The sequence below is a fragment of the Xiphophorus hellerii genome, chromosome 14 (assembly GCF_003331165.1).
Source record: "Xiphophorus hellerii strain 12219 chromosome 14, Xiphophorus_hellerii-4.1, whole genome shotgun sequence".
Taxonomy (NCBI): domain Eukaryota; kingdom Metazoa; phylum Chordata; class Actinopteri; order Cyprinodontiformes; family Poeciliidae; genus Xiphophorus; species Xiphophorus hellerii.
The window spans coordinates 11,384,885-11,403,161 of NC_045685.1; the positions used below are offsets into that span (position 1 = coordinate 11,384,885).

Genomic DNA, 18,277 nt, shown 5'->3' on the forward strand with positions numbered 1-18,277 from the left:
TCTCTTGTAATAATCTTTGGGTGTTCAAATGTTTTCAACTGTTGCATTAAATAAACATTTTATGTAATTTGAAATCACTTTTCTTGTGCTGTTAATAGGATTCTACACCAAACATAAGCGTAGCTCAGGAAGTATTTATTTCAAGAAAACAGACTTGAGCAAGAGGATCAAAATGTAGTTTTCAGTTTTATGCTACAATATTCTGACGTTCACTGTTGAACCCAAATCCTATCAGGTGCTATCGTGCTCTGCTGCCTCTTACTGGTGGAGATGATGTATTGCACTACTTAAAACAGCCTTAAATAATGTTTCAAAAGCAAAGTTCGTAAGTGCTTTGTAGACATCTTGCTGTAAAACTTCAGATCAATTAGAAATTTAAGACTAAACAAAATGTCAGAGCAATGTAATATTACTAGATAAAGCTACATAATTTTTAAAGTTTAATCAGTAATACTTTTATAAAATTTATGTCAGATCATGATTTCTTGGTTAATGTCAAGTTGTCATAACAAAGACATTTTGAATAATGCCAACTTTGTATTAAAAGTGTCATGATTTACAGAATGACACTTTATGACAACAGTCATAAATATTCATGAAGACTTACTCATGTTTATGACAGGTGTAATATTTATGACGGTGTCATGACAGTCTGATTCACAACCCGTCAATAAAGTGTTACCTTAGATCAAATCACTGTGATATCCCCATGTTCTAAACTTTCATGCATTCATGCGTCGCATATCCTCCATAAAAGTACACGAAATTACAACAGTTTAAATATCATGTCCGTCATTTAAGAATCATCTCTAGCGGACTCTGAATAAACTTGTGTCTTTAAGGGAGTTTAAGTATACAGACAGACAGTATCTTACTCAAAGGGGCAAGATGTGGTGTTATAAACGAAATATCGTTATATTCCACTCGATATTTTGTCTTAAGCTAAAATAAAACTTGCTGTCATTTCCACGTCTTTCCGTAAAAGTTTATTTAGGCTGAATCACAATCGGTGTATCAGAGTTTTAACATAAAATCAAAAAGTTTCGATTATTTCTCTTCTTCTTTCTTTGATGATTTTTGTAATGCAACATGTCCGACTGTCCCTGAATGCAACACCGTTTCGGGCGTAATGAGAAGAGAAACAGAAAGTATTCAGAGCTTTAATTACACATTAACGTGTAAGAAAAGTTCGACAGCGTCTAAAAGAAGTTGGGGCTTTTGCATCCAGTGGATGTCAACAAAAGTATAAATCTCAGGGTAAGTTCGTTGTTTTCTTTTTGCGTTTGAGTTTTTGCTATTTTGCTACCCCGAAATTAGAAATACATTTGACTCCTCGACTTTGTTTCAGCCTCCACTGCTGCCGATAGGAGGATCACCAGAGGGAAGAAAAAATGAGTTTCTGGTGGAATAAACCTGCAGGTAAAACCTGCATAATATCCTCAGTAATTATGACAAGAGAATAGTAGCCTATAAGTGTCATAATCAAACAAGAGTAGCGTTACTTCACAAATACATTACTCAAGTAAAAGTAAAATTTCCCAAATAAAATTTAGTAAGTGTGCAAGGAGATTAAGTGTTTGAAGATAGGATCCAGTTTATTGGCTTGCAATGATGTAATTAAGCATAAATCACAGAACACTTTCCCACAAAATAAACACATCAACAAATTCATTCAGTACAAACTACATCAAATGGTGAGATTTTCTGTATAAATTACCTACCGAAAATTCAGATGCACAGGGATGGATAGAACAACCAGAAATTGTACTTAGGCAATAAAACTGTTACTTCTGAAAAAGAAAAAAACATTGTGCAATAAAATATTTTCTCTACCAAAAATTTACCGTAGTAAATGCAACTCATTACCATCCACCTCTTATCATGTAGTATTTGGCATTGTGTAGCTCATGACCCTTTAACCTGATTTTGTCACATTACAACTACTGGGTATTTTGTTGGGAGATGCGACAGACCAGCACAATGCAGTGAGCAAATGTTAGGTGGAAGATAAGTAATTCAAATAAAACCCTGAATGTGTGCCATGCATTTGGAATCGTGAGTAAGCCAACTCTTTGCTGCAGTTACACAAGTATCGTTGCGGTATTCCTACCAACTTTGCAGATCTATAGTCAGATTTTTCCATTCCTCTTTGCAAAACAGCCTTTTCTCAGTCAGATTGAATAGAGATGCTTAATGCTTGTTTTGACTCTGGCTGTTATTTTGGATTGTTTCCCTGTTGGAAGGTGGTGGCAACAATTGTATGGCAACCTCGCTTTTGTCAGTCTGCCTCAGGGCAGCTGTGGCTACAGTATACCTCACCACCATCAGCTTATGAATGTGTGAATGACTGAATGTAGTGTGAAGTGCATTGGAGTCCCCGGACTCCGTAAAGTGATATATTATATATAATACATAGTATATGTGGTGCATTGTTTAAACTGGCAACCCACTAGTTAGAAATGACATCAGACTTATAGACTTAGACATATTTTATTGTCGTTGTACAAAAACACAACAGTGAAACTGGAAATTCAATGTCATCACTTGACCACCACAGCACACACACACACACACACACACCCACACACACACACACACTAATGGAGCGCTTTTCAACACACTGAAAGATGGTTTATATGAAATCAGTCATTACCATTTTTGCACACATGGTGTGTGTGGCGTCTAGTAGCCAGAGAGATGAGGCTGCCATGCTGCTGCTGCCAGACAAGGTGGGTGAAGTGGATGGGGGCTCAAACCGGTGACCCACCAAATAAATCCTGCTGCCATTGCCACCATCACCAGAAGATGTGGCATCGACTCCTGAGTCAATGCCGCCCCAGTCTGGTTCTCACCTATCATCTGGATTTATACTGAGATTAAATTGATAGGAAACTATTTATAAGCTGGGTGACTTCTCAAGCCAGATGGTGGCACTGGATTTTATTTCTGGGTTTAAGAGTAAATATGTATGCAGAATATTATTTTTAGATTTGTAATTGTAAAATAATAATATTAATAATAATAATAATAATAATAATAATAATAATAATAATAATAATAATAATAATAATAATAATAATCAAACCGCGCTTCATTTTAACCACCATGTCAAAACTGCTCTTTTGCAAAGCTGAACTTTAGCTCTTTCTTAAGTAAAGACAGGTGAACAGATCATCGGTGTTGGATGACAAGCAGTCAGTCTTTTTCATCATTTTAATATGAACAACAGAATTGACCTCATTTCGATATCAAAGAGTTGTTTCAATGAAAAATAATGACTTGCTACATTATTGATGTTTTATTTACATTTTATGCAACAGAAGGTCTTTGACTAATTTCTGACAGTCGGTTCTGGCATTTAATTTACATTTTCAATCCAAATCCTCCTGAAGTTAAGTACCGCGGCTTGGTCAACCATGGAGCAACATGCTACCTGAACAGTGTGCTGCAGGTTCTGTTCATGACCGAAGAATTCAGAGGAGCTGTGACCAGGTTTGTTGTATAGATTTGTGTATTTACAATATGTCACGGGGAACGTTTGAAGGACTCTTGTGTATTTGACATTAATTTGTATTTTCTTTACTTACCAGTCCCAGTGTGGCCGACATTGATCATCTTCTAAAAGAATTATTTGAAGAATTACAGAAAGGGACCTTATCAGCAGATCCATATAATATATTGAGAGCACTAGAAGTCAGCAATGGTACAGTATGACATTGATCATGATAAGCCCGTCTTACATTTCATTGTAAAATAATCTGTATAATAACTGTAGTTGTAACTATTGTAATTATGCTGTCTTCGACTTATCATCACAATTAATGATTATGAATTAAAAATAGAGCATTGTTTTATAAGTTGTGGCTTTTTTATTACACTCAAAAACATTTTGAATGTCTTGACGTCTCCCAGTGTGTGAACAGCAAGATGCAGCAGAATACTTTGAGAGGATCTTAAGGAAGACCAGTGGAAATGCAGCAACGGTACATTTACCAGTTCCAAATACTGTTTATAAGGCATAAGTGTTCATTTATATGCATGTTTATAAATGCATGCATATGTGGTTTGTTTGTGTGTTTAAGATCTTTCATGGACGGCTGAGTCACAGGACCAAGTGTTTAAATTGTAAGGTACAGACTGACAGTGAAGGTCCGTTCTGGCATCTTCCTCTTGAACTGGAAGATTCACCTGGTGGAAACTACAGCGTGGTGAGAATCTGACAAGTTAATGTTTTACTGTTGCAAAGGGTTAAAGTTCAACGAAACTGACACTTTTTTTCACAATAGAACAACATAAAATAGAGGATGTTTAATTTTGAAAGATAAATTAGGAAAGAGGTGTAATTTAGTCATATTTAAACTCTGGATATGGCTTTGAAATCCATGCTGGTCAGACAAAAGTAAAGGAACTGACCTCTGATGGTTATCAAAAGGATTTAAGTGCATTGCAGCACATTGTTTCCTTATCAAAAAGTTTATTATAGATCAGGGCGTTACTTTTAAACTTCCTTATTGCCTGAGAAACTGAACAAAGAACAGCAGTAAATCCATCACTTTACCATCCAAATGCTGGAAATCCATGGAGATGGTTTTAATGGTTTTTAAGAGTGAGCTGTCATTTTCCTTATTTAACTTACAAATATAAGTTGAAATTAAACTTTCTTAATCCAGCCTGGCAAAACTGGTCTCTTATGAAACGTTTTAATATTTTGAGACTTTATACGACAGACCTATAAAAGCAGTACATATGTCATAAATAGAAAATGCTTTTCACAGGTTTGCATGCAGATTGTTTCTTTTGAAATGCTTGTTGTACTAGAACAAGTTTAATGAACAGGTGCTCCCTGGTCTGCTTTTGAGAGAAAGTTGCTGAATTTGAGGGTCTAAGAAATTAAACAAAAAGGAAAAAGAACTTTAGAAATATTTTGTGTTGAATGCAAGAGGTTGATGTGTCTCTCAGTATCTGTGGTTTTGGGTAGCTTACTTTTTGTTCATGATCCTATTTGTTCACTAATGTTCTGTAACAAACTTCTGTATCAAGTACTAAACCTAAACAAAGACACTATATGTCTTGGCTGGAGGTTTGACCATCTCTAACAGCCTTCTATCACCTGAAGAACATTTCCGGGATTGAAGAACTAATGTCTCAACAAGACCTAGATAAACTCATCCATGTGTTTATCTTTAGTCGTATTGATTATTGCAACAGCGTCTTCACATGTCTGCCTAACAAATCAATCCTCCAGCTGCAGCTGATCCAGAATGCTGCTGCTGATGTTCTCACTAAAACCAGGAAGATAGAGCACATAACACCAGTTTTAAAGTCCCTCCACTGGCTCCCTGTAGCTCAAAGAATAGACTTTAAAATACTGTTGTTAGTTTATAAATCACTGAACGGCTTAGCACCACAATACATTAAAGATCTGCTGTTGTTGTATCAACCTTCCAGACCTCTCAGGTCTTCTGGTTCTGGTTCTGCTCTGCATCCCCAGAACCAGAACCAAAAGAGGAGAAGCAGCTTTCAGCATCTATGCACCACAAATTTGGAACAAACTTCCAGAAAACTGTAAAACAACTGAAACACTGACTTCCTTTAAATCTCAACTAAAAAGCCACCTGTTTAGAATTGTATTTGAAACTTAATCAATTACTAATTTAATGATGGCGCTTGACTAAAAGTCAAGTTTTGATTGTTGATTCTATGTCGCATGACTTTGTGTTTCTGTGTTTGATATGATGTAAAGCTTACCATATGTGATAAATGCTTGTCTCAACATATAACTTGGTAAAATCAGTTAAAAGCTTTTTTTTAACGGTTAAGTGTTTCTTGTTGAGAGTTTTGTTCTAGACATAAATCCAGTTTCATTTCTTTTAGGAAAACGGCATCAATCAGTTTTTCACACAGACAATATTCAATGGAGATAACCAGATATACTGTGATGAGTGTGACGCTAAAGTTGACGCTACCAGAGTGAGTGAATATCAGAAATGACCATCTTACACAATACGTGGTGAAGTAATTAGAACACAGCAATATTGTAGGAATATTTTTAATAACTATGTATATCTGTTTTGTCCTTCAGGAATATGTAATAACTCGTCATCCAGATGTTTTGCTTCTGATGCTGAAGAGGTTTGACTTCAGCTATCAGTGGATGTCTTACATCAAAATCCACTGTATTGCTGATGTTCCTCACACCATCAGGATACCAGAGGTAAAAATATCCAGTATATTTTATTTAAAACTGGTCATAATGATGAATAATTGTTTTGTTTTTCTTTAATTTGACTAATATTCTTGTATGTTGATCAGAGTCAGATATATGAGCTTTATGCAGTCGTGGAGCATTCTGGTGATTTAAGAGGAGGACATTACAGGGCAGTGATCAAGTCCAAGGATGAAGGAGACGATTGGTTCGTCTTTGATGACAGATCAGTCATGAAGGTAAAACCAATTAAAGCTTTTTTTTATTATCAAAGAACTTTGTTCAACATTCAAGTTGTAAAAATGCATTAAAGCAAAAATTAAAGTCATATGCATCCTTTGCTTTTTCCTTCTATCAGCTTGGCATAAATCCTTTCCCTGACAATGTGAACGTTGTACAGTAAGTGTTGAAGAGAGATGACTGTTGTTTTTATTATACTGCACAAAGGATCCCATCACAGATTTTCACTTTTTCATTTTCTTGGCATTGCAAAACCTTTACATGAAGTGAATTAAAGGATCACCTGAGATCAAACTGGACTTCAACACATTTTAACTCAGGCTTCTTTCACCAACAAAACATCAAAATGTTCACAGATATTTCTGAAAAATCTCAAATACACTCAGTTATTTAAATATGTTGTTTCTTTGACACATTTCAGATTTGTTTAGAGATGAAATAAGACATTGGGAAGGACTAGAGATAAAGATCACTCTGTTGACCAAAGATAAACATAAGTTGCTATAATTTTCATTCTAAAGCCACCAGGCAGCTTCGACGTTATCTTAGCACAGCATACTTAATGTTTGAGGTTAAAGCAGCACCTCAAAAAGCTGAGCAATGATGCTCTAATCATGTGTATGGTGTCCTAATTTGTTCCTTACCTGAAATTACCTCTTTATTTACTGTGGTTTTGATGTCTTGCTGCTCGAATTGTTTTAAAACACAGTAAAACAATTTAATGCAAAAGAAAACAAAATACTACTAAACTACACTGTGCTGCAAACACTGAGTTATGTTTGTTTATGATGAAATTATCTAAACTTTTAGCGGGAATTTTACTAGAGTTGGGGGTGGATGGTTGCAACTTGTTGTTTTAGTTAATTGGTTGAATAAAATAGTTTTTTTTCATTCATTTCTTCTTCTAGGTCCAGAGATGCCTATCTTCTATTTTACAGAAAGAAAGGTGAGAATCAACATATTGAATGAAATTGTTCCACTTTTTAAAAAGTGTATTGTATTAATTAAAAGAATGTCTCATTTTAAAATGTGTTGTGTTATAGTTGCAGATATTCCCATCAGTGACCCGTGCTCAGTCAGAGATTACAACCCAAACATCATTCAGGACCAAAGTCCAAAGGAGGAGAATCTGCAGCCGGGTGATGAAACAGAAACACTTAAAGAGAATATTTCTAATAAGAAGAGAAAAATTGATGACATATCCACTGAAGCAACATCTGAGATCATGAATCCTGAAAAGAGAGCAATATATGAGTCAGAAGAGATTGATCCAGATAAAGACAGATTACCTGAAGAACAAACAGGCAGAGAGAAAGAGACTGAAGGGTTGAGGCACAATGAGACACAATATCCTCAAGACATAACAATGGAGGATGAAGAGGAGCAGGAGGAAACTGCTGAAGATCAAATTCAGGGTCTAGTTGGAGAACCAGAACCAATGAATGTTGGAAATATGCAGACAGACATGAATTATGATGTAGAAAGTTCTGGACCTGCAGCATTAGAGAGACAGGAAAACCTCTGGGAACAGCAGGGATCAGCAGAGGACAGAACAGATGAAGTGAAGAGGAAACAAGAGACAGAAAACAGCAACAAACTGATCAGAACATCAGAGGAAGCAGGTGCTGATGAAAACAACAAACTGTTGCCAACAGGAAATATGAGCTATAATCATAATGAAGCAGAAAGAGCTGCAGAAAATGAACAAATTGGCGAGGAGGCCAGTCGTTCAACAGAAAACCTTTCTCCACAGGATCCTGACAGTAAAGTATTCAGTAAAATATCACAATGTTTACTGAATCCAGATGAGCCAAATATTGATGATAATCACCAAAGGAGAAATGAACTGACAGACGATGCTTCTAAAACACAAACACAAGAACCAGAGGATGTTGAAGAAACTCGTGTTCATAAAGAAAGGCCAGAGGTAGATGAAGGTGGAGAAAGCAAACAAAAGGATGAACAGAGTCAGATAAGAAATAGAAATAGATCAGATCAAGGAAAGGAAGAGAATAAAGATAACACTGACAGGACAGGAGAGGATCAAGTGGCAGCGTATTCTGACAGACCTCAGCCTTACCATGATGAAAGTGAGGAAGTCATAAAGAAGAAACACACTAAACAAAAAGTCCATACTAGTCATGATACACAAAACGAACTTGATTTGAAGAAAAACAGAAAAAATAAAAATTATAAGTTGGCAGCAACACTGACAGGAAACCAGGAGGCTGATAGAGACGAAGAAACAAGACAAGAAAACTTTCAGAGTTACAGAAATAAAGGGTCAAAGGTCACTGAAGCCAGGATACAAGGTTCAAACCAGGCTGCATTTGAGCGCAAAACCATAGAAGTAGATGTCAGGGAGTTTTCTCCTGGTGGTAAAGGTAAAACAAAATTAATGATAAAAACAATTACTGAGGAAATCAAAGTTGTTAACAGCAGCAGTAACAGAAAAACAACAAGCCATGAAGGAAATGTTGACTGTGACTTGGAGGATGGTGTATTGCTTTCTGCAAAAGGAGAGACGACAGTCCTCTCTGAACCTCTTTTACGTGAACAACAAAATCCCACATCGAAGGAAATCACCAGAGGAGCAAAACAAGACGAATTCAGGCTGAAGATTTCCCCTCAGACTGATCTGGAAGCACAACAACAAAGGCATGAAATGAAGAGGAAACGTTCATGTAGGTGCAGCTGTGTGATTCTGTGAGCACAAAGGAAAGAAGCAACAAAAACAAGTGATACTTCTTTGTTTTTTTATTTCTAGGAAATGAAAAATGCAGATCAGGAATCAAATGAAAAGACATCAAAGGTGTTTTAGTAGCAGTCATTGTTTGCTGCTCCTTAAGTTTTCCTGAAGGCCTTTATAAGTCTGGATACAAGGAATTACAAAGAGATACGGTGAAAGCTTGTTGTTGTTTTTACCAAATAGCAATTTTTTTACATAGCTTGAAAATAATATCAGCTAAATTTAATATTTTTCATAAATTCTTGTTTTGTTTGTTTTATCTGTCAATGTTTTGACCTTTTTCATTTTAACTTTTATTTCTAGCGTTGTGTTCTGCAATAAATTGTGTAAAACATAAACAGAACAGATTAGTTTCTTTTCTTATTAAATGTCCATGTTGTTTTCTACAAAACAGCTTCATTAAATCAGTAGAAAACACAACCGGTACAGACTATTGTTTTGATTAGCCCTGACATTTGAACAGTTGTAGATAAATATTTAACATGTGATGCAACACCTGCAATAATTATTTAAAATTTGATACAGAATATTTTATCTTAATTTTAATTTTTTTCCAGTGTTGGACAAAGTACTCAGCTATAGTACTTGAGTAAAAGTATTGATACTTATGGTTAAATATTATGCAACTACAAGTAAAAGTTGCTCACTCAAAAGTTTACTCAAGTTAAAGTACTGAATAACTTACTTTTGAAAATACTTGAGTAGTGAAATTTACACATATTTTTAAAAAAATACTCAAGTATACAAAGGTACAAATTATATTTTTAATATCTCTACGTTGCTGCATTGTTTTTGCTGAAACCTCCTGATGATGTTGAACCACTCTGCTACAAAAAGTCTGCAAAAAACGTTAGCTATTTTATTTATTTATTTTTTTAAATTAATATATACTAGTCCCCATATAAAACCAGCAGCAGTGAACTACAAAGTTCAGTCAAGAGGAATGACAACCTTCCTAGAAATGTTGTGGTGTCAAAAGACCAAAAAGGTTTTATAAAATAAAAGCTGAGTTCTACTTAATTTCCATTTAATTTAGACCAAAATGTCACTTTTAGTGCCTTTTCATATCGAGAAAATTTGTCAAACTGTTTACAGAGTGAAACACCGTCTGTGTATCAACGATTTAACACGATTTCAACAAGCTGGTCTACCATTATTTATTCGTTTTAAAATGATTTTTAAAATGCTAATTTTCCGAAGGCACGTGAATGTAACATGATCACAGCGTAACACCGAACTAGAAGCGAAAGAGAAAGTGTTCAGAAAAACAAAGTACTCCGAAGATTGAGCGACTAAAAGAAGTTGGGGGTTTTTGCTTCCGGTGGAGGTCAAAGTGTGAATATTAAGGTACGTTCATTGTTACATTATATTCACTGTTCAGAGGAGGTGAAGAGGAAACAAGAGACAGAAAAGAGCAACAAACTGATCAGAACATCAGAGGAAGCAGGTGCTGATGAAAACAACAAACTGTTGCCAACCAGAAATATGAATTATAATCATAATGAAGCAGAAAGAGCTGCAGAAAATGAACAGATTGGTGAGGAGGTCAGTCATTCAACAGAAAACCTTTCTCCACAGGATCCTGACAGTAAAGTATTCAGCAAAATATCACAATGTTTACTGAATCCAGATGAGTCAAATATTGATGATAATCACCAAAAGGAGAAATGAACTGACAGACGATGCTTCTAAAACACAAACACAAGAACCTGAGGATGTTGATGAAACTCATGTTCATAAAGAGAGGCCAGAGGTAGATGAAGGTGGAGAAAGCAAACAAAAGGATGAACAGAGTCAGATAAGAAAGAGAAATATAAATAGATCAGATCAAGGAAAGAAAGAGAATCAAAATAACACTGACAGGACAGGAGAGGATCAAGTGGCAGCATATTCTGACAGACCTCAGCCTTACCATGATGAAAGTGAGGAAGTCATAAAGAAGAAACACACTAAACAAAAAGTCCATACTAGTCATGATACACAAAACGAACTTGATTTGAAGAAAGCCAGAAAAAATAAAAATTATAAGTTGGCATCAACACTGACAGGAAACCAGGAGGCTGATAGAGACGAAGAAACAAGACAAGAAAACTTTCAGAGTTACAGAAATAAAGGGTCAAAGGGCACTGAAGCCAGGATACAAGGTTCAAACCAGGCTGCATTTGAGCGCAAAACCATAGAAGTAGATATCAGGGAGTTTTCTCCTGGTGGTAAAGGTAAAACAAAATTAATGGTAAAAACAATTACTGAGGAAATCAAAGTTGTTAACAGCAGCAGTAACAGAAAAACAACAAGCCATGAAGGAAATGTTGACTGTGACTTGGATGATGGTGTATTGCTTTCTGCAAAAGGAGAGACGACAGTCCTCTCTGAACCTCTTTTACGTGAACAACAAAATCCCACATCGAAGGAAATCACCAGAGGAGCAAAACAAGACGAATACAGGTAGAACATTTCCTCTGAGACTGATCTGGAAGCACAACAACCAAAGCATATGAAGAAGAAAAGTTCAGATGAGTCCGCCTGTATGCTCATGTGAGCACAAATAATGGAAGAAAAGTGACATGTCTGCTTCTGTCTCCAGAGAAATCTTGAAAAACTCAAATTTAATTCAATTATAATAACCAATTTAATTAATGCCAAAGGGAAATTAAATGTTGTTAATTCATATTCTTCAAAGAGTTATTGTAGATAATGATGACTGTTGGCAGGAAAGATCTCTTGTAGCAGTCTGTATTACAGTGAATTTGAAGAAGCCTCTGACTGAAGAGTTTCTGTTTTCTCAAGACAGTCTCATGATGAGGATGGTTCTGGGTTGTCTAGGTCTCAAATTTAGCTTACAAAGTCACCAAGGTCATTTTATTAGCAGTCAATGTTTGGTTGAGAATGCTGCTCCATAATCAGTTCTGCAAACCTTTATGCTGAATACATGGAATGACAACAAAATGCAATAAAAGGTCATATTTTTACAAAATATGTCAGTTCAGCAAAAGATTTAAGTTAGTTAGAAATAAAATCAGCTAAGTTATATTTCTTCTGAACATAACGCTGAGGAAACATAACCTCAACGTTATGTTTCCTATTCAATGCAATAGGAAACATAACGATACGCACTCACTTTTGATTGATTCTCACAGTTGAACGGTTGTGAACATCACATTTAACATGATGCATGTCAAATATTACATTGAGAACACATTGAGGCTAACACCTGTGACAATTTAAAAACTGATACAGGACATTTTGTTTTTCTTTGTCTAGATGTCAGATGTTCTAGTCTGGTGTCAGCTCTTCCTGGTTCAAGTGAATAAACACAACAGCCGCAGCGTCACATTCTTGGAAACGTTTTGTTTCTTTTTCTTTTTGGGGATTTGAAGAAATCACAAAACTGCTGTGTGATTTCCTCTCATTGCATACAGTGTTTTATCAACCAATGTTTAGAGAGCATACAGATTGTTTTTCTTTTGTATCAAGAAGACGTGTGTGTGCTAAATGTTATGTAAACTGCAATAATGTAGGAGCTTGTTTGGTTCTTCAAAAGTCATGAATTATCTCTCTAAATGTGTTTTGTACTTTTCTGAGGTGTTTGGATTGTTTCAGATTTTTAAAATCTAATATTAAGGTCTGTTTTGGTTCTGATTTCATTTACAAGCTTTAACAATAATGAAAATGAAACTATTTTTTATGTAGGTCACAGTTGGACAGCATGTGAGAGTGACCAAGAAAAATAACATGTTTTTCAAGAACTGTCAAGGTTTTTCCAGTAAATCCTCCTGCTGCAGCTATAAGTTCATAATGTTATGAATGATTCATAAATCACTAAATGTCATTGATTCTTCAGCTAGTTTTGGTGATTGACCATATAAACTCATCTGAGCTTAATTGGACTTACAGACAATCTGTTCATGCCAGCAAACAAGACAAACTGCAAACTTAAAAGCATCAATTTCTTTTGTGGATTTTAATGTGGTCTGGAAACATCAACTTGTAACAATTACAAAATAAAACTCCAATTATCAGATTATTTGTAAATCTGCCAAAAATAACTACTTTATATTAGTAGAGATCAAACTATGAAAGCTTAAACCTCCAACTTAAAATTATTAAAGAGATGTATTTTCTTTATCTTTGTTTAAACCTAGAAACAAATCAATAAAGTACTGATAATCAGATATATTTTTATTATGTCTGTGATTACAATTTTAATGTGTGAGCTGTGGGATATTTTAGTTTTTCTTTCTCATCCATGTCAGATTAAATCCTTCAGTCACAGATAAACTTCTGAACAAGATGCACCTGACGTCATTTAAGCTCACAGCAAACGTCTGTGTCATAAAATATTTATGTAACTTTGTATTAAGCTGAATAATTTGAGATTTATTGATTGAAATTGTGCAAATGTTATTTGTTTACTTGTCATATAATAAGATTTAATCAAGTTAACAATTTGTTAACCTCAACTATTAGAATCATAAGCAATAAAAGCGTTCAGTGAAGGATTCTCTTTATCAGAAGCTAAATGAAAAACTATTGTGATTAACACAATAGTCAGTTATTGTGTTAATTTAATGTTTCTTCTTAATTATATTTTAATTCAGTTGTGGTTTGGTGTGTCATTCTTTTTTTATTTTTTGCTGTTAATATAAATAAAATGTACTTACTGAAATAACAGGATTTGTTGATTATGACTTAAATTTCTGCAAGAAAAACCTTAACTCCTGCTGTGTCCCAGTTTGTGAACAACAAGATGCTGATGAGGACAGTTTTTCTTTTTTTTACTTGCCGGACAGCGGACAACACCATCCATATTAAAAACCAACATGGAGGAAACCATGGTTTTGTGGAAGCAATCCACCTCTTTTACTTTATTTACTTTCAGTGGACTGCAGACTCTCGTTCAGACTGTCATACGGTGACAGACAGTGAAGGCTCATTCTGGTGGTGGACTCCTACAGTGGAAGCTAGTGAAGGAGATGATTTAGACTTAAAGGTTCAGATAGTTTAGCGTGGGCCTCTGTTAATTTGATTAAGTATATCTTAAGTACAGTAGGTAACTCTTTCAGCATCCTTCAGTTTTGTCAGATACAGTGTGGGTTTAGTGAAAGGTTTTCTTTATCAGAAACTAAGACTGAGGAAGGGCTTGAAACATGTTGTGATGTGTAAAATGGTTCCCTACCAGGAGCTGGTAGCTTTTCAGAAAACTCAAGATTTATTATTCTCAGTAGTTAATGTCCTCCATTGGTCTGCCATGCGGGTTTATGTTGCTAATGCTAAAGTATGCAGCCTTGATCTTATTGAGATACGAGGGTCGGCCCCAAGTATTGAGCGTAATTTGCAACTTTTTAATAAGGAGGAACCAAAAATGTTGCAAAGTATGCTAATGCCTTGAGGGGCATAGAGGCTTCAAGTGACATTAAAATCAAAACTTTTTTTGTTATTAATTCATAGAAATCAATACATAAATTGCATAAAGCCAGTTCTTGTAATGTATGCACTTGACTGGAATCTGTCTGTATGACTCAACTGATTTTGATTCGATTTGACTTTTTACTTGTGTTGTGAATTGATTCAAACTGAATAAAACAGTGAAATAAAATATTGTAGCTTCACAGGACTGAATAAAAAACATAAAGGGTGGCCTTCAGTAATTAGATGAAACATTGTCCCTTTACAATTTTTGATATTTCATGTTGTAAGATGTATCTGCAGAACTTTATATTTTCCACTAACATATCTTGCCCATGGCGGCAAACACCAATCCTGCATATCACACCCCCTTCAGGGGAATCACCATAAATTTCCAATGTTTTATCTCTTAAGTTTCTCCTGGCAACCGAAGGAAGCTTCATGATTAAATAATTATGCCTGCTGGTTTCTGTTGCTCTCACTCTAGATGCATCAGATGTGATCCGACAAGCAAAGCGAAACCATTTTGGTTACACAACAGCAAAGCCGGTGAGTTAGGTAGTTTCCAGTAATCGTTTGGTTGGCGCCAAATGAAGAGATTACAATAAGGAAATACATTTTAGAGGAAGTAAAGCAGGCTGTTTGTGCCAAATGTAGCATTTTCTTACCTGTAAGGAAGTATTGTCTTCCAGATAGTTTTTACCTTTGAGCTTAAGAACTTTTTCCAACTTGGGGAAATTTTCTTCTTTGTGAATTTCCAGCTTATAACATTCAAGGTGTTTAGGTAATATTTTAATAATAATAATAATAATAATAATGGAAAGTTTTACATGCACTTTGATGAAAAAGATTCTTTCTTTTTAGTATTTGCAATATAAGTTTGATCTCACCTCTGCATGAAAGGTGAAACTTCTTCAGGAAATAAGAGAAGTCCAGGATCTTTCAACATAAGCACCTTAGATTGAGGTTTAATATCTTTACTTTTTTTCATCTGTTCATTTTAATGCAGAATTGAAATGCATAATAAAATGATTCACTATTACTTGCTTAATCCAGGTTGTGTGCTATTCTTTTCTAACATATTTATTGGTTGAGTTACTTTATAGCCACTCTAACCCACATCCTGGAGTTGGAAACTTGATTCAAAATGCCAAGTCAAACACACAGCCCTTGTTGTTTGAAGTCAAGTAAAGGCTGGGATGGCCCATGTTTGTTATAGAACCGGGTCAGTAAAATTATTTTTTCTACATATATCTCAACATTCTTTTTTTTCCTGACGGCTTGAAGTAATGTCTTAAGATGTTCACCATTTTCATCTGCTCACTTTTTTTTACATGTTCAGAAACATTATTTACATCCTTTCTTACTTTTTATCTGTTTAGGATCAGGGTCACAGAAGAAGGAGACAACTTACAACAATCAATCCCTTTTTATTTCTGTTAATTTGAAATAGATATTTGTTTGTTTTGCGCTATTCAGTTTTACAATCATCTGTTCTTCTTTCCTCACTTTCTGTCTTATTTCTGTGTAGTTGCGCCGGAGTTTATCTAAATGCTCTGATAAGATGAACAGAATATTAACAGATAAACATCTGGAGAAAATCCGTTTTGAAAATATTTCTCGACTAGTTAAAGAAAATCCTCTTTACAAGACGCATAAAAGCCACAAGATTCAAATAAGGTCATATGTTTTCAAACAAATGCAATAAAGTTCTGGAAATCCCGCAGACTTTGGTTTCACTTTGCTTTTTGAAAGGCTGCCGTTGCGACGAATGAAGATAAGACAACCCACTTGTTATTTAAACAGCTGAGCATTCAGGTAAGTCACAGCAAACGAAGCATCGAGCAGCAGCTGAGACAAAGCCAACATGTGCAGAACAGACCAGATCGTCATTTGCTCCAACAATGGAGAGGTCAGCTATCTGAACACTAAAGGTCCTCTGGGGAAGATGACCGTCCTCGAGCTGAAGAAATACGCAGTGAAGACTTTCCCTAAATCAGGTAAATACTGGAAACTAATAAGATTTGCAAAACGTTGTTATAGAGCCACTGAGATCCATGTCCGGACTGAAACACAATTTACATGAAATGCATAAGGGACCTAACCTGTAGTTAATCTGTTAACTACAGATTAACAGTAGTAACCCTGACTACTAATTTCTTTTTATATTTGTATTTTTATGTACAAAAATGCAGTGAAGCTTTAAGTGAATCTTACATTAGATTCCCTGATCAACAAATTGAGCTCTGGTTTACATTTATGCAGCGTCCTCTCTGGGGGAAATCCGGCTGATCGTGGAGGACAAACCTCTGGACAACGACTCAGCTTCTCTGTCTGACTATAACATCAAGTCCAACAGCAAAGTCCAGATGGTGAAGAAGGTGAACGGAGGCTGAGAGACAGAGGACAGAGACACCTGCAGACAGGAGTGGACAGCAATGAAGGACAAGGAAGAGGACAGCAGGAAAATCCAGGACTATTTATAGCACATCAAAGATCCAATCATTATCGTCTTCTGCACTTTATGACTCATGTTTTTTATTTCTCTTTGGAATTATCATTTCCCAGAAGCATCAAATCAATTTTCCTTTGCAATCAATACAATAACTAAACTTTGGTAATGACACGTTCCGTATAAAATCAGCTCTTTGTAAAGTTGTTTGTATGTTTCTTATTGTAATATTAATCTGTAGCTATTGTATAAAGTTTTATTGTAAATAACACACGAAAAAAATCACATCATTGTTTAATATCAGTCTGAAGACCTAAACAAACTATAAACATGTGATGCATCCTGATCTGGTCCCACACAAGGTTGAAAACTCATGTTTACTTGTAACATTTATGCCATAAGTAAATATGTTACTAAGCTCTAGATAAGCAATAACTAAAGCTTAGTAACAGAAGAAGTGATGAATAAGGAAATATCTAATAAAATGTTTCTATATTTTCCTTATTGTACTGTATTTATTCAGCTAATTTACTTACTTAGCTGTTTTAACTAACATATTGCTTATGTGTTTTTTTATGCATTTATTTTATTTGTATAATAATTTGGCTAGATTTATGATTGTAGATCATGGATTTAATTTATCACTCATTTAATGTCTCTCAACAGAATGTTTTCAGCATAGTGAAGGGCAAAAGGATAAAACTAAAAATATTGACTAAAGTTTCCAGAATTCAGTGACAAAAACATATTTAAAATAGAATAGAATAGAATAGAATAGAATAGAATAGAATAGAATAGAATAGAATAGAATAGAATAGAATAGAGGGGGGATTCCAGTTTACCAGCAGTAACGTGACAGGCAAGTCAAAACATAAAAACATAAAAACCGAAAGTAAAAATAACAGACTTTACTGTAAGTGATACATTTACAGCTTAAGAAAAATACCTAATTTTTATTACAAAATAGCACGTCAGTAAAAAACAAGTGCAACTGAATGGAGTAATAAAAAAATTACATTATTTTTGGAGTAAATAATGAAAATGTGGTACAGAAGATGAAGTGAAGTTTCAGTTCCAAAGCAAAGAAAACTTTTATAAAGCCTTCTTTAGTGAGTTGGTCAAGTTTAAAAAAATATATTAAAAATACAATAAAATCTTTGAATGTGGAAAGCTGCCTAACAGCCATTACGAGGCCAAAGTAGTGTTGATAGAAAATGGAGCACCA

General features: G+C 34.9%; 1 protein-coding gene across 3 annotated transcripts; it reads left to right on the forward strand.

The window, feature by feature from the left end:
• The first annotated feature begins 1,142 nt into the window (after positions 1-1,142).
• LOC116732916 (ubiquitin carboxyl-terminal hydrolase 47-like) lies at positions 1,143-17,552 on the forward strand. 3 transcript variants are annotated; one of them, XM_032583519.1, is made up of 15 exons: positions 1,143-1,257; positions 1,349-1,419; positions 3,393-3,492; positions 3,591-3,703; positions 3,913-3,983; positions 4,083-4,208; positions 5,875-5,970; positions 6,083-6,214; positions 6,313-6,444; positions 6,564-6,604; positions 7,354-7,391; positions 7,489-9,129; positions 9,213-10,541; positions 12,456-16,600; positions 16,866-17,552. In XM_032583519.1, coding segments are annotated over exons 2-13 (2,520 nt in total). In that variant the 5' UTR covers positions 1,143-1,257; positions 1,349-1,391; the 3' UTR covers positions 9,215-10,541; positions 12,456-16,600; positions 16,866-17,552. The 3 variants fall into 3 exon arrangements, with proteins under 3 accessions (XP_032439410.1, XP_032439409.1, XP_032439411.1); XM_032583518.1 differs by having other exon boundaries at positions 7,489-10,541; XM_032583520.1 differs by lacking the exon at positions 9,213-10,541 and having other exon boundaries at positions 7,489-8,001; positions 10,576-16,600.
• Positions 17,553-18,277: the final 725 nt, after the last annotated feature.